The sequence below is a fragment of the Cuculus canorus genome, chromosome 37 (genome assembly GCF_017976375.1).
Source record: "Cuculus canorus isolate bCucCan1 chromosome 37, bCucCan1.pri, whole genome shotgun sequence".
In the NCBI taxonomy this organism is placed as follows: domain Eukaryota; kingdom Metazoa; phylum Chordata; class Aves; order Cuculiformes; family Cuculidae; genus Cuculus; species Cuculus canorus.
The window spans coordinates 1,081,432-1,104,691 of NC_071437.1; the positions used below are offsets into that span (position 1 = coordinate 1,081,432).

The window sequence follows — 23,260 nt, forward strand, 5'->3', positions numbered from 1 at the left end:
AGCCCCGCCTCATCCTCACGTGCTCCCGGAGGGCCGTGCCTGTTGCCGGGGCAACGCGGGGGCAGGGCGAGTACCCGGATGGGGCTCGCTCGTAACATGGCGGCGGAGGAGTGAGGGGAAGGGGAGAGGGGGGGCGGGAACAGCGGCGCCCGAGCCTCGACGTGAGAGGTGAGAGGCGGGGAAAGAGGGGCTAAAGGGCAGGAGAGAGGGGAGGGGGTGTCTGGGGGGAGAGAGGTGTTTGAGGGTAAGAGGGAGTGGGCGTTTGGGGGGGGCCTGAGGGGAAGAGGTGACTGTGGGGGGCGAGGTGTGAGGGAATTGGGCGGAAAGGGGAGGATTTAGGGGACTGGAGGGAAGGGGGGGCGTTGGAGAAGGAGAAGGGGGAGCTGGGGGTGTGAGGGAATGGGGTTTGAGGGGGCCTGGGGGAAAGAGGGGCCCATGGGGGGTGAGATGTGAGGGATTTGGGGGGAAAGGAGGGGATTTGGGGGGGCTGGAGGGAAGGGAGAGCGTTGGAGAGAGAGTGAGGGAATGGGGTTTAGGGGGCCCTGGGGAGAAGAGGGGCCCATGGGGGGCGAGATGTGAGGGAATTGGAGGGAGACGGAGGGATTTGGGGGACTGGAGGGAAGGGGAGGCTGTGGGGAAGGACAGGGGGCTGAGGGGAGGGGAATTTGGGGGAGGCCTTAAGAGAAAAGGGGGAGAGATGTAAGAAATTTTTTGGGAAAAGGGGGAGAATTGGGGGCTGGAGTGAAAGGGGGGCGTTGGGGAGGGCAGGAGTGGGGGTTTGAGGGGGGCTGAGGGAAAGAGGGGCCCATGGGGGGGCGAGATGTGAGGGATTTGGGGGGGGAAAAAGGGGATTTGAGGGTTGGAAAATGAGGAACTAGGGATCCCAGAGAAAGTGGGGAGAGGACTGGGGGGGGCAAGGCCTGGAATTCCATGCGGGAAGGACTGGGATTGGGCTTTGCTTGCATCCCGAATCCTGTGCCAGGCTGGTTCTCATAGCATTGCCTTCCTGTCCCACAGTGTCCGTTGGCGAGGATCACGGCATGCGCAGCTGAGGCGGAGAAGAGTTTTTCCCTCCTTGCAGGTAGGAAACGGGAGTTTGGGGGGAGTCAGGAGCTCACGGAGCTCGTTGGGAATCACCTTCCTGCCTGCGATCCTTCTCCTGCTTTGCCGTCTGGTGTTGGAGAAGCCAGAAGCATTTCCTAAGCGCTGAAGGAAGGAGAACAGGGAGAAACGCGGTTGCCATCAGGTTTAGTTTGAGCTGTTGGAGCCGCTCTCAGTTCTTTGGGTTGCAGAGGGTGGATTGTATGGGATCAGCTTGTGGGAAGCACGGAAAACCACCTCGGAATTGTTTTTCCCACTGTCCGTTGTCTCTGCTCTGTGGTTTTACGGTCCTCTCTCAGCTTGGGTGAGGCTTGAATCCCTGGGATTGTTTTTTCCTGTGGTGTTGGGCCCAGTGTTTAGAAGTGCCGGAGCCAGCATTGCTCCGGGCTGCTTCTAAATCCCTGGAAAATGGGAGTTTGTGCCTGTTTTCCATATTGGGAGGAGGATGAGGATAGAAATCGTAGTCCTTGAGCTTCCCTCCTTAGTTCCCATCATCAGAAGTGCCGTGCCAGTGCCTGGGTGATTTGGGAATTAGGACGGAACGGGCATCGGCAGAGATTTTAGGCCGTGAAATGATGGATTTGTGGAATTCCATTCCCTGTATCCACACATGTGCTTGGCTGGATGCATTCCAGCTCTTTGCGCTTCCTTTCCTATGCACTTCTGGTGCCGGACATACCGTGGCTGTCTGGGAAGATGGAGAACGCAAGAAGAGGAGTTTTGGGATGCGTTTCTGGTTGATTTTTCCGTGTAATTTAGAGAGTTTTGAATACTTAAGGGAAAAATTTGGATACCACTGTGCGCAGTGGGTTCCTGAATCACCGCAAAGAGGATTTGTGGGGGGTATCCATGGATTTATGAAGGATATAGATGGATTTATGAGGGATATCCAACCTGGAGCTACTCCTGGCTGCCTTGTAGGACCAGAATCTGAATTTCTGGATAGGCACTAAACCCAGGATGGCCCCGGATTGCTGTGGGATGGCGCTGGGATCTCTGGTTTCCAGACTGGAGGAGACACAACCGAAGGGAAAGCATCCAGGGCTGCTCCCGCTGGAATTGCGGTGCTAAACGCCGTGGCCGAGCTTTGATGTTCCGTTTTTCTGTGCTGCCGCGTCCAGCAGAGTGGAATGTTTGCTTTGGGAGAACAGGATTAAAGCAACGGATCCCTTTGATCCTGTGTTTGGTGCCTCTGGAAGCGCAGGGGCTCCTCAGTGCTTCGCATGCTTGGAATTCCACGCTTCCTCACCCGTTCTGTATCTGCCGGTGGATACCGGGTTTAGATAAGCACAAATCCATCATCCGGCAGTTGTGGCAGAATCTCGGCATTTGGCCCACGGAGCGGCTCGGACACCTCTCCTGCTCTTGGAGCATTGCCACTCCCTCCCAGCTCGTGCAGAGCCTGCTGAGCCAGTCCAACCCGCCCGCACCAGATCCCGGCGCTTCCGCCTTCTCCGCAGCTGGAAGAGGACACCCAACTCTGCCACTTCTCCTTCAGGATCTTCCGTGCGCTGGGAATGTGAATCCCAGCTTTTCCAGCTCGACCGCCGGGGGTGTGGCGGGTGATCAGCAGGTACAGAATCTTCTTGGATATCCACGCAGCGCTCAGGGATTTAAAAGAAGGAAAAGGCTGTGGGAAAACAGCCGGAGAAGTTTATTACTGGATAAATGGGAATAGCGGGAGCATCCAGAACAGCGGTGGGGAAAGACTCTGGAATAGCCACTGCATCCGTGTTTTCTATAGATAATTTGGAGTTCTGGTGTGGAAGCGTGGGCTGCTCCGGCACCCGGGAGGGCTGAGCTGGGAGATTCTTGGCTCTGAGGCCATCTCGGGATGTGCTCCCATGGCAGGAAGAGACTGGGATTAAGGCTTGGGAAACTGGAAGGGGTTGGGAAAACCCGGTTTGGGTTGGGATGCTCTGTTCTGAGAATGCCGGGATGCCCCTGCTTGGGTTGGGATCCTCCATCCTGGGAATGACAGGATCTCCTTGCTTGGGTTGGGATCCTCCATCCTGGGAATGCTGGGATTCTCCTGCTTCGGTTGAGATTCTCTGTCCTGCTTGAGTCGGGATGCTCCATCCTGGGAATGCTGGGATCACGCTACCTGCTCTGCAAGCGGCTCCCACTGCTCTTCCTCTTCTGGCGCTGTGAGCTTGGAACGTGTGGAACTGGAGCGGATAAAACCTGATGCTATGGCAGGAGAGATTCATTCCCTGTTTCTGTTGTCATTCCCCGGATCCCACATCCTCCCGATGGGATTCTAGGGAAGAGTCTGAGCCCGACCAACAGCCCTGTAGTGGGCAGAGGGTGTTTTGATCTGTAAATGTTCCAGAAGAGAATAAATCCGCGGAAAAATGAGCTGTGCTTTTCTGTGCCGGAATAGGGCTTTTGGACACCGCTCAGGGAATACCATGGAATTAATTGCCTATGGGCAATTAGTGCTGGATTCATTTAAGGAAAGGAGAAAGATGTGGAATCTGCAATCCACACCCTTCATTGGAGCTCTGGTTCGTGGAGCTGCTCGGCTCATCCTTATGGAGAGGGGCTGGATCACAGCTCCCAGACGGGCTCTGGGGGATCAGAAAACACACCATTCCCACGGAAGACGGTGCTGCTGGCTGGGAACGCTCCCGACCCACGTCCTGGAGCACAGATATGCTCCTGGGGGCTCTCGGACTGCCGGATGGAAGCCAGGAGGATGCAGGGACATTGGGAGCGCAGCCTGGCTAGGAAGTGTCGAGGCTGGGGGCGTTGGTTCTTCCCACAGGCCTCGCCAGCTCTCCTGTTTTTTCCATGTTTTCCTGATCCACAGCTGCTCCGGTGGCTGCTTTGCTTCTGAAGCTGCTGCCTGCTTGGTCCTGGATCTCATCCTGCTTCTGCTTGAACCCCTCGGAGCCTCTGGCGGTTGTGCTACTGGCTCCTCTCCCAGCTCTTCCTCCTTTGTGATGGATCATCAGACTCGATTCAATGACATTCCAGGTCCTGGAATATGGGAATTCCAGCTGTTAACCGGCAGAGCCGGTGTTTGTTGCTGCATGGGATGCACGGAGGTGGTGGGAAGCAGATATACTGGAGCGGGAAGTGAGCAGGATGGCTTTCGCTTGGTGATCAGCTTTGGGATACGCTGAGGTTAACCCTTGAGCTTCAGTCTCCTGTGTCCAGAGGGTGAAGGAGAGGAAAGTCCGGCGTTCCCGGTAGGACCCCAGCAGCCGGAGCCTTGGCCTGTGCAACCGGTTTGGGAAGGACGGGAAGCCAGGAAGGGGAGGAAAATGCCGCTGAGGTGAGCTGTGTGCCAAGATCATCAGCTCCATGCAGGCCTGGGAGCCACCCCTGGGATCCGGGAAGCAGGTTGGAGTCCGGGAATGCGGCTCCTGGCGTCCCTGTCACTCCCGGTGCCGGGGGAGGCATTTGGAGAGCGTTGGATGAGAGCTGGGATCCCTTTCCTGCCCCGTATGTGGTTTTCCCGGAGCTGCTGTGTGTCTGGTGCCCTGATTCCTCCCTCTTCCTCCTCGGGATCGCGGGAAGGAGATGGGGAAGATGAGGAACGCCATGTCTGGCTGGATTTGAGCTCCCACTGGAGCGGGGAACACCGCGGGGGAGCTCTCAGAGCGGGATTATTCCTTGGCTGAGCCAGGTGGCTGGCGGAAGTGCACAGAGCAGCCGACAGTCCCCGTCTGGTTGGCGGAAGCAGGACTGCGAGGTGAGGCCGGCATTCCAGGAGGGAATTTTGGCCAAGAGGAGGGCAGGGAATCCCGTTTGGATGGGAAAGAAAAGGGGGAAGTGTGAAAGGAGGAGGAAGGTGGAACCTGACATCCGTGTGGGCTGAGGTTTGGACAATCCGAACGGGATATCCTGGCTTTCTCCTTGCTTCCAAGGTCCTGACGGCTCCTCTGCCCTTGGAGCCGGAGCCAAGCCCCTCAAGCTCCATTGATTTCCAATTCCCCTTTTATTCCCTGGAACCCTGTGCAATTCCAACAACTTCCGTGTCTCAGAATCTGACCTTTCCCTTTGCTGGATGGGGAAGCAGCTCCGTGTGGAGCTGCTCCGTGTGGCTGGCGCGGTGCCGGTGCTCCGGGAGCCGCTCTGGCTGGACCGGGAGTTGGTTTGCGAACCTGGCTGCGCCGGGGATTTATCCTTAGGGATACAGACAAACGGGCGCCGCTCTTGGATCCCACAGGATCCACTGATCGTGCCAGCGAATGCTCCAGTTTCTCTGGATTCAGTTTTCTGGGAGAGAAAGAATCCCTTTCCTGCTTCTTTCCCATCTTTTTCCACCTTTTTCCTTTTATTTTCCACGTGAAAGGGGCTGTGGGAATGTTGTACTCGGGTTTGTTTACTCTGGGCTGGACTCATTCGTTAATGGCTGACGAATTAACGAGCAGAGATAAAGGGAATCTGACCTGGGCGGAATGCATGCCTGGATCGGGAATGGGGGGGAATGCAAACGCATTCTTAACCCCTTCCATCTCCGATTTCCCCTTCCCAGCCCCAAAGGGACGGTTTTGGGGATAAGCCAAGGCTTAACGAGCGGCGTCTGGACGCTCCGGTTGCCAGTGCCGATCCTCCAGGTGTGTTTTCCTTGGAAAACCCCAAATGAGCCAGTTTTAAGCATCCCACTTTAAAACAAACACTTCCCTCCTGACGCCTGGATACCCGGAAAATGGGATTTCTGTCTGCAAAGAATCCCGGGCGAAGGAATGTGGCGTTCCAGAGCAACCGGTGCAGTGAAAGCAGGGATCGGCCTTGGTTTTTCCCTTCCAGATGGCAAGGAACGCCTCTTCCTCCCCAAAACGCTGGCAGTCGGAAGCTGCGGAAGCCAGTGGGATTCCTGCTGCTCCAGTGCAAGGATGAGCCGGAACAGCACCCACTCCGGGCTGGTTTTATAGCCTGCAAGGTAAAGTTTCCCTGCCTTGGGAATGCCGGAAAGCTGCCAGCACCTCTGTTTATCCCTAATTATTGTGTTTGCTGGAGCACAGAACGGTTCGGGATTCAACCAGAGCTCGGCTGTGCCACAAAAAAATGGAAAATCCTGGGATGAGCAGGTGAAATGGGGATCACGAGTGATCTGGATTCCCGCTGTTCCTCATCCCGGTTTCTTGGGATGGAGGTGGAGGCATCCGGGTGGAGAAAAACGTTCTTAAGAGATTGAGAATGTCAAAGATTAGGAATGTTGGAGAGCAGGGAGCAGCTTCGCTGACGCCTTGGCTGTGCTGGGCTGCCGGAGCATCAGAGTTGAGATTTCCTGCATGAAGAACGGAATTGTTTGGAGCTGTTGAGTTTCACACCGGGTGTCAGAAGTGGGTTCCGGAGACTAAAATGGACGGAAACAGCCACAATCAGCAGCTGGAAGCAGTGAAAGTGGGAAAAACTGGATCCGCCTCGTGGCAGCACTGGCTCTGTTGTGCTCCCAGCGCCCACCGTGGGATTTCGGCGTTGTCTGAGTGTCCCGGGATCATCCCCATCCCAGGAATGGCACTGTGATCCCTGAGGATCCAGCCTCTCAGCTTGATTGGATTAAATCGCATTCCAAGTTGGCTGTACGGGGCAAAGTGTCAGATCCAGACGGGATGAGGGATTGGATCCAGAGTGGGACGGGGCAAGGAACGGGATCCAGATCGAGACAAAGGATGGGATATGGATCCAGACAGGGTGAGGGATCGGATCTGGATCTAGATGGAGCGAGGGGTTGAATCCAGGCACATCTCCATCACCTGCTGTGTCCCGAAGGAGTCAGTAATTCCAGGGTTCATCTGGGTTTGGCAGCTCCGCTGCCGGCATTGCCATCCGCAGCCGGAGTGCCAAGCTGTGAATATCCAGTAGTACCGGTCTTTCCAGGTCTTTGGGCACGGGGATGCTCGCCACGCTCTCTGCTCCGGCTGCATCCGCGTGGGTGGGGCTGGAGCCGCTTTTAATGGGGACAGAAATCGTCATTTCGGGTCATTCTGAAGCTCCGGGAGCTCCAGGCTCTTGTTTCGATCGGAATGTCAGCTGCGCCGTGGTGTATGGGATGAGGACTCCCTTCATCCCATCAGATATCCCAAGAATTCCTTTCCTCCCTCTCCTGCTCTCAGGTCGGGAAGAGAGGAGACAACCCTGATTTCCACCCTCAGCTCCGAAACAGGGAAACAATTCAAAGGAAAACAACCTGGAATTGTTGGTTTGGGAGAGTTTTGCCAGCGCTCCGGGTGGGATCGATTGTCTCTTTCCGAGCCATGAAGGCCTTGGTGTTCCGATGGTGTAAACAAACGTCCATTGTCCCTGGTTGCTGGTGTTTACACTGGGAAAATCGGTCTGGGATCCACCCTGGGGCCAGGCTTCCGCCCTGAGAGACTGGGATGCGCTTGGGAATGGCCTCCGATGCGCCACGAGAGAACAAAACTTGGAATTGAGGAGCTCCCAAGAGATTCCTGTGTCTGGAGAGAGAGGGAAGCACAGTGGGGTTATCCCAGAGGGAAGTTCTGCCGGCTTTGTGGCTCTGCAACATGATCGGAACTATCACGGAGAGCAGAGATTCCCTGGAATGGGTGAAATCATGAGGGCTGCAGTGGGAGGAAGCAGAGTGCAACCCCAGTTGGGTTTGGGAATGGTGTGATGACAGGCGTGAGGGATCCAAGCTGGTGTTGTGCCGGGATTCATGGAGTGTGTTGCCCTCGGAGTGGGGCTTGGAGCCTGTGCAGCAGCACTTGGAGCCCTTGGAGTGAGAATTGGATCACTTGGCGCCTCCAGAGTGGCAGTTGGAACCCTCAAAGCAAAGGTTGGAGCCCTTGGAGTGGTGGTCGGAGCTCTCAGAGTGAGGATTGGATCACTTGGAGCCTCCTCAGTAGCTCCTCCTTGGAGCCCTGGGAGCCCTTGGCACAACAGTTGGAGGCCCTGGAGGAACAGTGGAATCCTTGGAGCCCTCAGAGTGGGAATTTGAGCCCTCGGAGCGAGATTTGGAGCAGCAGTTGCCAAACTGCAAGAGTGATTGCGGTGCCACCAAAATCCTATGGCAAATCCCGCCCGGGTGCGGAGCAGCCTTGTGCAGTGCGGCGTGGCCGGCACTCACGGCATTCCCTGTCTGGCAAGGAATGGTTTTGCTGGCCAGTGAGGCCGGATCCTAAAGAAGGAGCTGGATTATGTCTCTTGCTGCGCTTCCCACACTTTCCAGGCCTTGTTTTGACCCTTGGTTTTCCCTTCCAGGTTTTCTAGCCGGCCTCGCCATGTTCAGCAAGAAGAAAAAGCGGATCGAGATCTCGGCTCCTTCCAACTTCGAGCACCGCGTCCACACTGGATACGACCAACAGGAGCAGAAATTCACAGGGTTGCCCCGACAATGGCAGGGAATCATCGAGGAATCGGCAAAGCGTCCCAAACCATTGGTGGATCCCGGTTGCATCACCGCCATCCAGCCTGGATCGCAGAAGGTAGGCAGCTCTGGACGCCGTGCCGGGACAGCCTCCCTGGTTTTGGGGCTGGAAAAGCCAGGTTTGGGGATCCTTTGGATTGCAGGCCCTCTTCTTTGGGTGCTGCCGAGCAGGTAAGGCACCGGCTTGGGCTGTAATCCGGCAAAAACCTCTCCAAGCAGCTGGAAACCTACAGGAAAACACTAGGGAAGCAGTGTGTGTTCCTTCCCATCCCCTCTCCGTGTGTTTTCCCAAGCCACCCTTCCGTCATCACGTTCCCTTGGTCCCACGTCCCATCCCACCACTTCCGTAGTTGAATTCCCCGGCTGTGACGCTGGCGTTCCAACGGCTTCGCTCGCTCAGCTGAATGATGCAGAATGCCAGACACGGCTCAAGCTGAGCCAGTTGGACGCTTCCGCTGACCCAAATTAATGCTGGTACCACATCCGAGGCCGCTGGGCTTTATTCCGGAGCTCCGGGCCCTGCAGTTGAGGGAATGAGGAGGAGGATGGGATAGAAACAGACGAGGAAGCTGAGCGGCACTTTGCTTCCCACAGCAAAAAGCGTCCTCCTCTCCGGAGGAAGGCGATAGCCTTCGGCAATGGCATCACTCCCGCTGTGCCTGCGATCCGAGGCTCAATTCCGGAGGGTGCCGATCCCTCCCGGAGAGCTGGGATGCAGGGCCCGTCCCTCCCTGACAGCTTCCCTGCTGGGATCCACTCATCCTGTTTTCCTGCCTTGGAGCAATGGAGCAGGAATCCATTCCCTTCCAGAAGTCCCGGTGGTCCCTGGAGCTGCCGGGATGAGGCAAAACCCCCTCCTCTCTCCCACGGCCTCACCGGGACCAGCACCAGGCAGGCCCGGAGCCTCCCTCCCCTCCGTCCCCACCAGGCATTTCATTTTCATTCCTTTTTTTTTATGTTTTCCCTTTATTTTTTTTTGTGTGTGTGTGTTTTTCCCTGTTTTCTTTTTCCGCCGTGTTCCCGTCCGCTTCCCGTTCCGTGTCCTGCTCCAAGACCATCGTGCGGGGCAGCAAAGCCGCCCGGGACGGCTCCCTCGCTTGGCTCCTGGACGAGTTTGAGACCATGTCCGTGTCCCGTTCCAATTCTCTGCGCAGGGACAGCCCTCCGTTCCCGCTCCGCCGCGACCACCTCTACCCGGAGAACGGCCTTGCCGAAGGCCCGGCCGCGGCGCGCCCGCCCGACGATGCCGGCAGGAACAAGGAGAAGAGCCGCCACGGAGCCGGGAACGAACAGGGCAAGGAGAGACCTCGAGAGAGGCAGGAGCACCGCACTCAGCACCAGGAGCCCAGTTCCAAACCCGCTCCCCTCGCCAGCAGCCGCCCGCCACCTCCCGAATATCCCAAACCCCCTTCCGAGCGGGACGGTTGGCGGGAATTCCCCGCCGACAGGGACTACAGCGAGCCGGCCGACCGCGTGGTGCGGCGGGAGCGTGCCGAGCCTTCCGACAAGCGGCCTAAATCCACCTACGCCAGCGAGACCAGCCCACAATCGCCCCGGGACAAACGCCCGCTCTCCGGGCCCAATATCCGGACTCCCAACATTCCCGTCTCCGAAGGGGTGATGAAGACGGCTCAGCAGACGGGAAGGCCCTTTAATACCTACCCGCGGGCCGAGACCGATCCTGGCAGAACCGCGGGGTCCCAGGTAAAGGTTTTCCCCCCTGCTTCCGCTTTGCTCCAACCGGATCCGCTTGGCAGCAAGCGCTCCTTTCCCGGAGGAGCTTTTCCTGGCTCTGCCTCTCCTAGAAAAGCCGCCTCTCTGCTCCGCTTCCGGCTAACGGCCTCCTGTGCTCCGGCTAAAACACATCCTGAAGATGCTGCGGCAGCTCTGTGCTTTCCGCCCGGGTGCTGTGCTGGCAGCTCTGGCTCCATCCTTCTCTCCGAAGCAGCTCCAGCTTCTCCGTCTTCTCCTTTCCCCCTTTTCTCGCTCTTTCCGAGCTTCTCCAAGTGCAAACCTTTCCTTCGGCAGCACCCGGCTCTGCTACCGGCTCTGCTACCGCCTCTGCCGCTCGCTGGCTTGGAAGCTGCGGGTTTGGTGTTTTGAGAACAGCGGCAAAATCCCGGTTCCAGCCTCGCGCTCCCAGCATTCCCAGTGCCTGACGTCACTCTCTTCCCATCTCCCTGCAGGCCGAGCCCCGAGCAGAACGACCGCAAGAGCCGGCATCCAACGGCCCGGTGAGCGGCGGTGCTGGTTCCTCCCGAGCCCACCCTCCCGGCCCCCCTCGCTCCAAGAACCCGGAGCCATCGCATCCCAGGATCACCCCGCACGCCTCGGACCCACACCTCGCCCGCCCGCCAAATCCCAGCGCCGCGCCGGGCCCGCAGCAGCCGCGCTCGCCGCAACGCGAGCCGCAGCGCGTCTCCCACGAGCAATTCCGGGCAGCTTTGCAGATGGTGGTGGATCCCGGCGATCCCCGCTCCTACTTGGATAACTTCATCAAGATCGGCGAAGGATCCACCGGGATCGTCTGCATCGCCACCGTCAAGAGCACCGGGAAGCTGGTGGCTGTCAAAAAGATGGATCTGCGGAAGCAGCAGCGGCGCGAGCTGCTCTTCAATGAGGTGGGGTGAGCAGCTCCCTCGGCTCATCCAGCACCCGGATTTGGGTTCCGGCCCTCCGTACCGGTGCTCAATCCGCTTCCGTGCTCCATAGGTGGTGATCATGCGGGATTACCAGCACGAGAACGTGGTGGAGATGTACAACAGCTACTTGGTGGGCGACGAGCTCTGGGTAGTGATGGAGTTCCTGGAGGGCGGCGCTTTGACCGACATCGTCACCCACACCAGGTACGGAGAATCCCTCCTCGTTGCCACGTTCCGGCGTTTGCCGGCTCCCGTTTCCCACCCTCTCCATCCCACTGCATAGGATGAACGAGGAGCAGATCGCCGCCGTCTGCCTCGCCGTACTCAAGGCCTTGGCCGTCCTCCACGCCCAAGGCGTCATCCACCGTGACATCAAGAGCGATTCCATCCTTCTGACGCACGATGGCAGGGTAAGCGCCACTCCGGAGCCTTCCAGCAACCGGAATGCTGCAGCGGCACGAGCGGAAATCCTTATCGTTCTCTTTTTGCAGGTGAAACTATCGGATTTTGGGTTCTGCGCCCAAGTCAACAAGGAAGTTCCGCGCCGGAAATCGTTGGTGGGGACTCCGTACTGGATGGCACCAGAGCTCATTTCCCGCCTGCCCTATGGCCCAGAGGTGGGAATGGGCATTTGGAAGATGGATTTGTGGGTCTGGGGGTGGATTTGGGGGGGGGGTATGTTTGGATTTGAAGGGGATGGAGGCAGAATTTGAGGGACGTGGGGTGGATTTGGTGGACGTGGAGATGGATTTGGTGGACGTGGGGTGGATTTGAGGGACGTGGGGTGGATTTGAGGGACGTGGGGTGGATTTGAGGGACGTGGGGCGGATTTGAGGGACGTGGGGCGGATTTGAGGGACGTGGGACAGATTTGATGAACGTGGGGGTGGATTTGAGGGACGTGGGGCGGATTTGAGGGATGTGGGGATGGATTTGATGAACACGGAGGTGGATTTGATGGACACAGAGATGGGATCGGTGGAACATGGGATGGACTTAGTGGCTGTGGGGATGGTCACGGTTTGGTGGCCATGGAGTGGGTTGGATGACACAGGGATGAGGATGACTTTGTTGGACATGGAGGTGGAGTTGGTGGGCGTGGAGGTGGATTTGGTGGAACATGAAGTGGGTTTGGTGGCTGTAGGATGGATTTGGTGGTCACAGGGGCAGATTTGGTGGCCATGGCGTGGATTTTTGCCCTCTCCCCGCCTTAACACCAGTGTTTCGGTGCCATCCAGGTGGATATCTGGTCGCTGGGAGTGATGGTGATCGAGATGGTGGACGGTGAACCGCCGTACTTCAACGAGCCGCCGCTCAAGGCCATGAAGATGATCCGGGACAACCTTCCCCCCAAGCTCAAACACGGCCACAAGGTACGGCAAAGGGGGAACCGGGGGAATCTTCCAGAGCGGGCAAACCCTCCCCGTTGTCGCCGACGCCGCGCTTCCCTCCCTGCAGGTCTCGCCTTCACTCAAGGGCTTCCTTGACCGGATGTTGGTGCGGGATCCGGTGCAGCGGGCGACGGCCACCGAGCTCCTCAAGCACCCGTTCCTCGCCAAAGCCGGCCCTCCCGCCTCCATCGTCCCCCTCATGCGCCAAAACCGCCTGCGGTGAAGGAGAGCTGGCTGCGCCGACGCTTCCCACCGGAGCTGGGACGGCGCTGTTGGAATTTCCTTCCACGCCGAGCCGGTCTCCCTTCACCGGATTTGGGATTTGGGGAGGTCCCACCATTGCTTTTCCTTCCCAATCCCGGTTTTCCCTCCCCGCCAGCATTGGGGGAAACCATGGTCCCACCGCTCTGGCCCCACGGCCACACTACTGATCGGGGCCCCCTCCCCGAGCCATGTTTTTGGGTCCTTTTGGGTTGGTTTCCCCCCCGTTGTTGGGGTTTTTTTTACCGGATCTATTTATATGGGGTTTTGTAACGCCGCGGGTTGGGGGCGCCTCGCACCGGAGGCCACGCGGGTCCTTTTGGTGACAACCGTGGCCCACGCGGTCGCTTTGGGGAAAGGGGGGGCCCCACTGCCGCCCCTCCACCCCGGTTCGGCCTCCAATAAAGCGCCCGCCAGGTGGGAGCTGCTGCGGCTTTATTGGGGGCATCAGGCGGGGACGGGGGGCGCGGCACGGACACAGTGAGATATGGTGGCCACATCCATCGGCCTCGGCCCTCAGGGATTCACCGGGATCTTGGTGCACTCACGTGGACTTGGGTTGGCTTCATCTTGGCCCACATTGGCTCATGTTGACTTGGCTTGGGTAAGGTTGACCTGCGTTGGCTCGTCTTGGCCCACATTGACTTGCAATGACTCGTGTTGGCCCAGGCTGCCTTCTCCTGACCCACACTGCCTCCCTTGGCTACTCTGGCCTCATCTTGGCTTGCGGTGACTCCCGTTGGCTTGTCTTGACCTGTGCTGACTTGTGGCAACTCACGTTGGTGTGTCTTGGCCCACGTTGACTCGTGCTGACTCACGTTGACTTGTCTTGGCCAGCGTTGATGTGTTTTGGCTCACCTTGACCATGTCTTGGCCAGCGTTGACTTGTGTTGGTTCTCGTTGGCGTGTCTCGACTCTCGTTGGCGTGTCTGGGCTCTGGTTGGCGTGTCTTGGCTCTCGTTACCCCGCATTGGCCCCCGTTCCGCCGCCGCCTCAGCTACACTTACAGTAGTAACCGTTGATGGCGTCGTTCCAGTTGTGGAGGATTCCCCTCCTCACTTCCTGCAGCCGTGGCACGGCGCCGGCCGAGAAATGCCGGCTGCTACCCCTTTTGCCGGAGCGCGACCAGACGGTGAGGTCACACCGTGTACCCACCACCAGCGAGGAGATGTGATCGGCCCAACCGGACGGCATGTACGGTGCATCGGTGCCCGGCGGCACCACCAAAACGGCGCCGCCGCAGCACTGGTCGTAGTAGACGCTGTCATCGGCGTAGAGTTGGGCGCAGATGCGAGTGCCGTTGGCCATACGGAGGTCGGAGGGGGTCGGGCACTGCGCCGAAACCCCCCCCAGCGCCACCGCCACCAGCGCCACCGCCAGCGCCGCCACCATCGCGACGCAGCGCCCTCCGTGCGCCGAGAAGATAAAGCCGCGGCCAAGGACGCCGGGGGGGGGGCGAGGAGGGGGCAAAAGGGGCGGCGGTTGTGGTGGGAAGGGAGCAGGTGCCCCCCCCAAGTAATTCCCTATGGGAATACAACCAGGTGCCCCCCCACAAACCCCCATTCCTGCCCCCCCCAAGCCCTCCGCAGTGCTTCCCTATGGGAACACAACCAGGTGCCCCCCCCCAAACCCCATTCCTGCCCCCCCCAAACCCCCATTCCTGCCCCCCCCCCAAGCCCTCCGCAGTGCTTCCCTATGGGAATACAACCAGGTGCCCCCCCCCAAACCCCATTCCTGTCCCCCCAAACCCTCTGCAGTTCTTCCCTATGGGAATACGACCAGGTGCCCCCCACACCCCCCCCCCCCCCCACTTCTTCCCTATGGGAATATAACCAGCTGCCCCCCAAACCCCCTCAGTGCTTCCCTATGGGATAGAACCAGGTGCCCCCTCCGAACCCCCACATTCCTGCCTCCCCCCCCAGAACCCCCATTTCCTCCTTCCCCATTGGGAAGTGACCCAGGTGCGCCCCTCCCCCCCCCCCCCCCCCCCAGGGTTTTGGACCCTGATGCCCCCTTGGACCCCCACCCCATTCCTGCCCACCCCCCCTTCCCTCTGGGAATGGTCCCAGATGTCCTATATCTCCTACCCCCCCACCATGGAAAAACACACGCATGCCCGTCCTTGGGGAAACTGAGGCCCTGGCGGGGGGGGGCCAAGACCAAGCTGCCCCCTCCTTAACCAGCGCCCCCCCAAAAAACAGGTGCCCCACCACCCCCAAGAGGTGTCCCCGCCCAAAAAAAAGAGGTGGCCCCCCCCAATAGTCTTTTGTCGCCCCGGGTGGGGGGGGCACAGGTTTTTAATGTAAAAACTTGTGTTAAAGAGTTGGGGGGGGGGACGGACAACGGGGGGCGAGGGGGGACCCGGGGGGGGGGGGGGGGCGGCTGGCGCAGCCAGATCGGAGCCCGGGGGGGGTAAGGGCAAAAAGGGGGGGGTCTGGGGCCCCCCCGGGAGAAAGGGAGGGGGGGGCTGCAGTTCTCGTGTCATCTGTGCAGACAGGTCAGTGGGGGGGGGGGGGCGCACACGCGTGTTGGGGGACACACGCGTGTTGGGGCGCACACACGTGTTGGGGGGCGCACACGCGTGTTGGGGGCATACACGCCACTCTGGAGGGGGTGGGGAGGGAGCAGATATGTCACAGGGGGGCCCCCCATGGGTGCTCACGCGTGTTGGGGTGCACATGCGTGTCCTGGGGGTGGCAGGAACACCCAAAGCTCCGTTTGGACACCTCGGAGCACCCATGGGTGCTCTTGGACACCCATTTAGACACCCAGGAGCACCCATGGATGCACTTGGACGCCTTGGAGCACCCGTGGATGTTCTTGGAGACACCTGTTTGGACACCTTGGAGCACCCATGGGTGCCCAGGAGCACCCAAAGCTCCATTTAGACACCTCGGAGCACCCATGGGTGCTCTCGGACCCTCATTTGGACACCTTGGAGCACCCACGGGTGCCCATCCACCCCAAAGACTCCGTTCTGCCCCCTAAGTCGGCTCCGTTAGAACCCCTTTACCCCCCCTGTCCCCCCCTTATTCCCTGGAGCACCCTTGGGTGCTGCCTCCCCCCCCTCAGACGGTGCTCTCGAGCATCCAATGGGTGCTACCGAAGGACGGGCGCAGCGCCGGGGTCCCTTCGGGGAGGTCGAGGCGCGGTAACGAGCCGTGACGGCGAGTCCGGGCGCGCCGGGGATAACTGTGGCTCGGAAACAACGCCGCGGCACCCATGGGCGCCTTCCCCCCCCCAACGGCGCCTATAGGTGCCGTTGGGGGGGGGAAGGCGCCCGTGGATGCTTCAGCGTTGGGGCTTCGCCGAGCGCCGTTGGTTTGGGAGCAAACATCGACCACGGCGGGTGGCGAGCGGCGAGCGGCGCCGGCGGCTTTGTAGCGTGCGGTGAGGATGAGGATGAAGACGAGGACGGAGGCAGCGATGGCGGCGCCGATGACGATGATGACGGTGCCCCCTAAAAAATGGGGGGTGGCCAAAGCTTTGCCGCAAGATGACGGTGACGATGATGATGCCGTAAACGAGACGCAACCCACGGCACGGGCGACCGGCGACGCCGAAGGCCCGACTGCCACCAACGCCGCCACACAAACCTCGTAGCGACGCCCCGACGCGACGTCGCGCAGGACGAAACTGCGGCTCGACGGCGGCAACAGCCTAACGGGGGGCACTGGGGTCAACGGGGGCAACTGGGGGCGCCCAGTGCCATCCAGACCTCTCCAGCGCCACCCAGTGCCACCCAGACCCCTCCAGTGCCCTCCAGTGCCACCCAGTACCACCCAGACCCCTGCAGTACTATCCAGACCCCACCACCGCTCTCCAGTACCACCCAGTGCCTCCCAGTACCAGCCATTGCCACCCAGTGCTGCCCTGTGCCCCCCAGTGCCTCCAGGACCCCTGTGCTCCCCTAAAGGCCCCCAGGACCCTCCCAGCTCACCCCAGTGCCTCCCAGTACAACCCAGAGCCCCTCAGGACCTCCCCCCCAGGCTCCCCAGTGCCCTCAGGACCTCCATTTGCCCCCCCATCCCCTGAGCCCCCCCTGAGCCAGTGCACCCCCAGCTCGCCCCAGAGCCTCCCAGTGCCCCCAAGACCCCTGAGCCCCCCAAGACCCCAAAGAGCCCCCCACATCCCCCCTAACCTCCTGCTGAGCCCACCAGGACCCCACAGACCCCCCCCCACATCCCTCCCCAACAGCCCCCGAGCCCCCTGGACCCCCCTGAGCCCCCCAGGACCATCCAGAACCCCCACTCCATGGCCCGAGACCCCCTTGAGCCCCCCTACATCCCCCCTAACCCCTCCCCGAGCCCCCCAGAACCCCCCTGAGCCTCCCAGGACCATCCAGAGGCCCCTACTCTGAGCCCTCAGACCCCATTGAGCCCCCCAGAGCCTCCCCACATCCCCTCTAAACCCCCACCGAGCCCCCCAGGACCTCCCTGCCCCCCCCCCCCCGGACCATCCAGATCCCCCCACATCCCCCCTAAACCCCCCATGAGCCCCCCAGAACCCTCCTGAGCCTCCCAGGACCATCCAGAGGCCCCTACTCTGAGCCCCCAGACTCCCTTGAGCCCCCCAGATCCCCCCACATCCCCCCTAAACCCCCCATGAGCCCCCAAAACCCTCCTGAGCCTCCCAGGACCATCCAGAGCCCCCTACTCTGAGCCCCCAGACCCCCTTGAGCCCCCCAGAACCCCTAGAGCCCCCCCACATCCCCCTAACCCCCCCGAGTCCCCCACATCCCCCTAAACCCCCTCCCCCGGACCCCCCGTCCCCCCCAATCCCCACCTGTAGACGTGGCCGTCGTCGAGAGAGCTGTTGTAGCGCACTTGGAAGCCGCGGATGCCGGGGCCGTGGCGTTGCGGCACCCACCGGATTCTGGCTTCACCGCCGGCCAACTCTGCCGCCACCGCCCTCCGTTCACCTCCGTTCGCTGCCGCCCGCGTCTCATTCCCTCCGCTCGCCATATCCGACGGCCCCGGCACGGCGTCCTCAGCGTCCTCATCGCCGTGCGGTACCGGCAATGGCAGAACCGCCACCTCGACGCGTGCGGCCGCCTCTCCGGCGGCGTTGGACGCAACGCAAGTGAAAGCGCCGTGATCGCCCAACGTGGCCACGCGCAGCTCTAAGGATCCGTCCGGCTTCACCGCACGCCGAGAACCATTTTGAACCAACCGCCCATCCGGCCCCAACCAATGCAATGCCGGCGGCGGATCGCCGGCTGCAGCGCAACCCAACCGTAAAGGTTGGCCTTCTAAGACGGCGGCGGGGTCGGCGGCCGCTCCGGCGATGGCAGGAGCGCGGCACGCCAGCTCTTCCTCCGGCACGGCCCAAAGCAAGCGTCCGGCGAGCGGCGGCGGCGACGCACAACTCTCCAACCGTCCCGGTTGTGCCAAACGCCGCAGCCAGAGGAGCTCACAGTTGCAATGCAGCGGGTTCCCGCCCGCCGCCAAGCTGGGCCCCGGCGGGCCCGGCACCGGCGGTAACGCCCGTAAGCGGTTAGCGGTGAGATCCAACCGCGCCAGGCGTGGCAAACGCGCCACGGCACCCGCCGGCACGCGCTCCAGTAGGTTGTGGTCCAAGGTGAGCGTGGCCAAGCTGGCCATGGCGGCTACGGCGTCCCACGGCAACGCCGGCAGGTTGTTGTGCGAGAGGTCGAGGTCTTCCACGGTGGCGGCGAAGGCGGCGAAGGCGGCCGGTTCGATGGCCGCCAGTTGGTTGTTGGCCAGGATGAGGTGGCGCAGGCTGGCCAAGCCGCGCAGCTGCGCGCCGCTCAGCGCCGGCAGACGGTTGCCGTCGAGGTGAAGCGCCCGCAGCGCCCGCAGGTCGGCGAAGGCGCCGGGCGCCAACCGGCGCAACCCGTTGCGCGAGAGCGTCAAGTGGACCAAACTGCTCATGTTGGCGAAGTCGGCGCGGCCAACAGCGCCGATGAAGTTGTCGGCCAAGCGAAGCTCCACCGCGCCGCGGTCCAGGCTGGGCGGCACCGCCAACAGCCCCGTGCGGGCGCAAAGCAACGTGGGGTTGGGCGCTGCTGCCGGGCACAGGCACCGCGGAGGGCACCGCGAACCCCGCGCCACGCACAGCGCCAGCGCCGCGGCCACCAGCAGCCACGCCATCGCCCGCCACGCCTGCGGGGACACCGCGGCCTCACAGTGGGGCTTCCAGATCATCCCATCCCATCTCATCCCATCTCATCCCATCTCATCCCATCTCATCCCATCCCATCTCATCCCATCCCATCTCCACCTCCATCCCATCTCCATCCTCTCCCATCTCCATCCCATCCCATCTCATCCCATCCCATCTCATCCCATCCCATCCCCATCCCATCTCATCCCATCTCATCCCATCCCATCTCATCCCATCCCATCCCATCTCCATCCCATCTCATCCCATCTCCATCCCATCCCATCCCATCTCATCCCATCCCATCTCATCCCATCCCATCTCCATCCCATCCCATCCTATCCCATCTCCATCCTATCCCATCTCATCCCATCCCATCTCATCCCATCTCATCCCATCCCATCTCATCCCATCCCATCTCCATCCCATCTCATCCCATCTCATCCCATCCCATCTCATCCCATCCCATCTCCATCCCATCTCATCCCATCCCATCTCATCCTGTCCCATCCCATCCCATCTCATCCCATCCCATCCCATCTCCACCTCCATCCCATCTCCATCCTCTCCCATCTCCATCCCATCCCATCTCATCCCATCCCATCTCATCCCATCCCATCTCATCCCATCTCATCCCATCCCATCTCATCCCATCCCATCTCCATCCCATCTCATCCCATCTCCATCCCATCCCATCCCATCTCATCCCATCCCATCCCATCCTATCCCATCCCATCTCCATCCCATCCCATCCCATCCCATCTCATCCCATCTCATCCCATCCCATCCCATCCCATCCCATCTCATCCCATCTCATCCCATCTCATCCCATCCCATCTCATCCCATCCCATCTCCATCCCATCCCATCCCATCCTATCCCATCTCATCCCATCCCATCTCATCCCATCCCATGTCATCCCATCCCATCTCATCCCATCTCCATCCCATCCCATCCCATCCCATCCCATCCCATCCTATCCCATCCCATCCTATCCCATCTCCATCCCATCTCATCCCATCCCATCTCATCCCATCCCATCCCATCCCATCTCCATCCCATCTCATCCCATCTCCATCCCATCCCATCCCATCTCATCCCATCCCATCTCATCCCATCCCATCTCCATCCCATCCCATCCTATCCCATCCCATCCTATCCCATCTCATCCCATCCCATCCCATCCCATCCCATCTCCATCCATACAGCCCAGAACACTCCAGTTCAACCCAGTATGGCCCAATAGACCCCAGTATGCCCCAGTACAGCCCAGTATGGTCCCATCTTCATCCCATCCCACCTCCATCTCCATCCCATCCCATCTCCATCCATACAGGACAGAACACCCCAGTACAGCCCAGTATAGCCCAGTACAGCCCAGTATGGTCCCCGTGTTATCCCAGTACCTCAGCTCAGGGCTCCATGTTGGTCCCGTCCAGGCGTCGCTGCGGGGCCTGTGGAGACAGGGAACAGCCAGTACAGACCAGTATGGGCCCAACCCCACCAGTATAGACCAGAATGGACCAGTACAGGCCCAACCCCACCGGTCTGGACCAGTAGCCACCAGTATGGGCCCAACCCCACTAGTAAAAACCAGTATGGACCAGTATGGGCACGTCCCCACCAGTACAGACCAGTAGCCACCAGTATGGGCCCAGCCCCACCAGTACAGAGCAGCAGGCACCAGTATGGACCAGTATGCACCAGTATGGACCAGTATGGGCCCATCCCCACCAGTGCAGACAAGTATGGACTCATACCTACCAGTATGGACCCAGTAACCACCAGTGCAGACCAACACCCACAATACAGACCAGCACCCTCCAATGCACACCTGTACCCACCAGTACAGACCAGTAACCACCAGAACCAGACCAGTACCTACTAGCATAGACCAGTACCCACCAGCACAGACCAGTACAACAGCCCACAGCTCAATATGACTCCATCTACCCCAGTATGGCCGCACACAAACCAGTCTGGGCCAGTAGAGCCCAGTATAACCCAGTACAGCCCAGTACAACGTGACGTAGAAGAGTCTAGATTACAGCCCAATATGGCCCAGTACAGACCAGCACATCCCAGTACACATGAGGAGTCCAGTATGGCCCAGGCATCCCAGCATGGTCCAGCACCACCCAGTAAACCCCAGCATATCCCAGTATGGCCCAGTACAGACCAGTATGGGAGTGTACAGCTCAATATAGGACTGCACAGCCCAGTAAGCACCAGTACAGGCCAGAATAAACCAGCACAAGAGTGCACAACCCAGCAAAGCCCAGTATGGCCCAGCACAGGACTGCACAGCCCAGTACGGCCCATTATAGCCCAGTACAGCCCAGTGTAGACCAGTACAAGGTGTGCACAGCCCAGTATGGCCCAGTACAGGACAGAAGAACCCAGTATGGCCCAGTACTGCCCAGAACACCCCAGTAGAGCCCAGTATGGCCCAGTACAGGACAGAACACTCCAGTACAGCCCAGTAAGGCCCAGTAAGGCCCAGTACAGCCCAGAACACCCCAGTCTGGCCCAGTGCAGAACACCGCAGTACGGCCCAGTATGACCCGGTAGAGGACAGAACACTCCAGTATGCCCCAGTACACCCCAGTCTGGCCCAGTACAGGACAGAACAGCCCAGTACAACCCAGTACGGCCCAGTACACCCCAGTATGGCCCAGTACAACCTAGTATGGCCCAGAACACCCCAGTATGCCCCAGTACACCCCAATATGGCCCAGCACAACCCAGTTTGGCCCAGTACAGCCCAGAACACCCCAGTCTGGCCCAGTACAGAACATCACAGTACAGCCCAGTTTGGCCCAGTACAGCCCAGAACACCCCAGTATGGCCCAGAACAGGACAGGACACTCTAGTCTGGCCCAGTACAACCCAGTCTGGCCCAGTATAGGACAGAACACCCCAGTAAATCCCAGTCTGGCCCAGTACAGCCCAGAACATTCCAGTATGGCCCAGTACAGCCCAGTATGGCCCACTACAACCCAGTCTGGCCCAGTCCACCCCAGTCTGGCCCAGTCCAGCCCCCTTTTCCCCAGTACCTTGGGGGGGCTCAGCCCACGGATGCTCCCATCGTGGCTCCTGCCCAGGGGGGCATCGAGGGGGCACCGGGATACGGGGGGTGCACCGGGAAAAGGGGAGAGGGGGGGATAACGGGGGGGGGGGGATAAACGGGGGACCGGGATGAGGGCTGGGATGGGGGGGGCGGGGAGACCGGGATACAGGAGGGGGGACCGGGGTACAGGGATGGATGGAGACCGGGATTCGGGGGGGAGACCGGGATACAGGAGGGGGGACCGGGGTACAGGGATGGATGGAGACCGGGATCTGGGGGGGGGACCGGGATACAGGAGGGGGGACGGGGATGCGGGGGGTGGGGTGGTACTGGGATACAGGGATGGATGGAGACCGGGATTTGGGGGGCGGGGGTACCGGAATGAGGGGCACCAGGATACAGGGATGGAGACCGGGATTTGGGGGGAGGGTACCGGAATGAGGAGGGGGGGGCACCGGGATACAGGGATGGATTGGGGTGTGTGGGGGGGCGTGAGTACCGGGATGCGGAGGGGGGAGGGGATGGATGGATGGAGACCGGGATGGGGGGGGGACGGGGGACCGGGATGAAGGGGGGGGCACCGGGATGAAGGGGGGGGAACCGGGATGGGGGGGGAACCGGGATGAAGGAGGAGGGACCGGAATGAAGGGGGGGGCGGGATGCAGGGATGGATGGAGACCGGGATGCGGGGGGGGGTGGGGTGAGGATGGGGGGGGCGGGGATGGGGGGGGGGACCGTCTGCCCGGGGGGAGGGGAGGGGGGGGTCCCGGGGGGGTCCCGGGGGGTCCCGGGGGGTGCGGGAGCGGCCCCGGTTCAGCCCCGGGTTCCACCGGCCCTGACGCCGCCGATCGGAGCCGCAGAAGAGCCGGGGAGGGGCGGGGCGGGGCCGGAGGGGGAGGACAGACGGACGGACGGACGGACGGATAGAGGGACACATGGACAGAGCCACGGGCAGACGGACACACGGACAGAGCCACAGAACCGTGGGCGGACGGACAGACGGACAGATGGAAGGACCGAGTCACGGACAGATGGACACACGGACAGAGCCACGGGCAGACGGACAGAGCCACAGAACCATGGGTGGACGGACAGACGGACACATGGAGGGACAAGAGTCATGGACAGACGGACACACGGACAAAGCCACAGACAGACAGACACACGGACAGAGCCACGTGCAGAAGGACAGACGGACAGAGCCACGGGCAGACGGACACACGGACAGATGGAGGGACACACGGACAGAGCCACAGAACCGTGGACAGACTGACACATGGACAGACAGAGCCATGGGCAGACAGACCCACGGACAGAGCCACAGAACCA

At 60.7% G+C, this 23,260-nt stretch overlaps 3 protein-coding genes across 7 annotated transcripts; 1 reads left to right on the forward strand and 2 right to left on the reverse strand.

Moving 5' to 3' along the window:
* Positions 1–73: 73 nt before the first annotated feature.
* PAK4 (p21 (RAC1) activated kinase 4) lies at positions 74–13,043 on the forward strand. Of its 5 annotated transcripts, none has more exons than XM_054052859.1 (10): positions 74–168; positions 1,018–1,081; positions 8,281–8,504; positions 9,500–10,150; positions 10,633–11,067; positions 11,159–11,292; positions 11,372–11,498; positions 11,580–11,705; positions 12,326–12,460; positions 12,546–13,030. In XM_054052859.1, exons 3-10 carry the CDS (start codon positions 8,301–8,303, stop codon positions 12,699–12,701), a joined length of 1,968 nt encoding a protein of 655 aa, XP_053908834.1. In that variant the 5' UTR covers positions 74–168; positions 1,018–1,081; positions 8,281–8,300; the 3' UTR covers positions 12,702–13,030. The 5 variants fall into 5 exon arrangements, with proteins under 5 accessions (XP_053908834.1, XP_053908829.1, XP_053908835.1 ...); XM_054052858.1 differs by adding an exon at positions 2,048–2,674 and having other exon boundaries at positions 101–168; positions 11,372–11,705; positions 12,546–13,043; XM_054052855.1 differs by adding an exon at positions 5,863–5,995 and having other exon boundaries at positions 103–168; positions 11,372–11,705; positions 12,546–13,043.
* Positions 13,044–13,294: 251 nt separating this feature from the next.
* On the reverse strand, positions 13,295–14,180 carry SYCN (syncollin). Its single transcript, XM_054052861.1, has one exon. It carries the CDS (start codon positions 14,129–14,131, stop codon positions 13,733–13,735), a length of 399 nt encoding a protein of 132 aa, XP_053908836.1. The 5' UTR covers positions 14,132–14,180; the 3' UTR covers positions 13,295–13,732.
* Positions 14,181–15,798: 1,618 nt separating this feature from the next.
* Positions 15,799–22,023, reverse strand: LRFN1 (leucine rich repeat and fibronectin type III domain containing 1). The gene is made up of 4 exons (XM_054052959.1): positions 21,918–22,023; positions 20,268–20,315; positions 17,525–18,864; positions 15,799–16,399 (listed from the first exon to the last, which is right to left on the reverse strand). Exons 3-4 carry the CDS (start codon positions 18,850–18,852, stop codon positions 15,808–15,810), a joined length of 1,920 nt encoding a protein of 639 aa, XP_053908934.1. The 5' UTR covers positions 18,853–18,864; positions 20,268–20,315; positions 21,918–22,023; the 3' UTR covers positions 15,799–15,807.
* Positions 22,024–23,260: the final 1,237 nt, after the last annotated feature.

Excerpts from the sequence above, each read along its gene's own strand:
- PAK4 (XM_054052854.1), top strand. The coding sequence starts at position 8,301 with ATGTTCAGCAAGAAGAAAAAGCGGATCGAGATCTCGGCTCCTTCCAAC. Across the intron at positions 8,505-9,499 it reads TCCAGCCTGGATCGCAGAAG|ACCATCGTGCGGGGCAGCAA; the intron begins GTAGGCAGCTCT and ends TCCTGCTCCAAG. Across the intron at positions 10,151-10,632 it reads GCAGAACCGCGGGGTCCCAG|GCCGAGCCCCGAGCAGAACG; the intron begins GTAAAGGTTTTC and ends ATCTCCCTGCAG.
- SYCN (XM_054052861.1), bottom strand. The coding sequence starts at position 14,131 with ATGGTGGCGGCGCTGGCGGTGGCGCTGGTGGCGGTGGCGCTGGGGGGG.
- LRFN1 (XM_054052959.1), bottom strand. The coding sequence starts at position 18,852 with ATGGCGTGGCTGCTGGTGGCCGCGGCGCTGGCGCTGTGCGTGGCGCGG. Across the intron at positions 16,400-17,524 it reads GACGACGGCCACGTCTACAG|GCTGTTGCCGCCGTCGAGCC; the intron begins GTGGGGATTGGG and ends GCCCCCCGTTAG.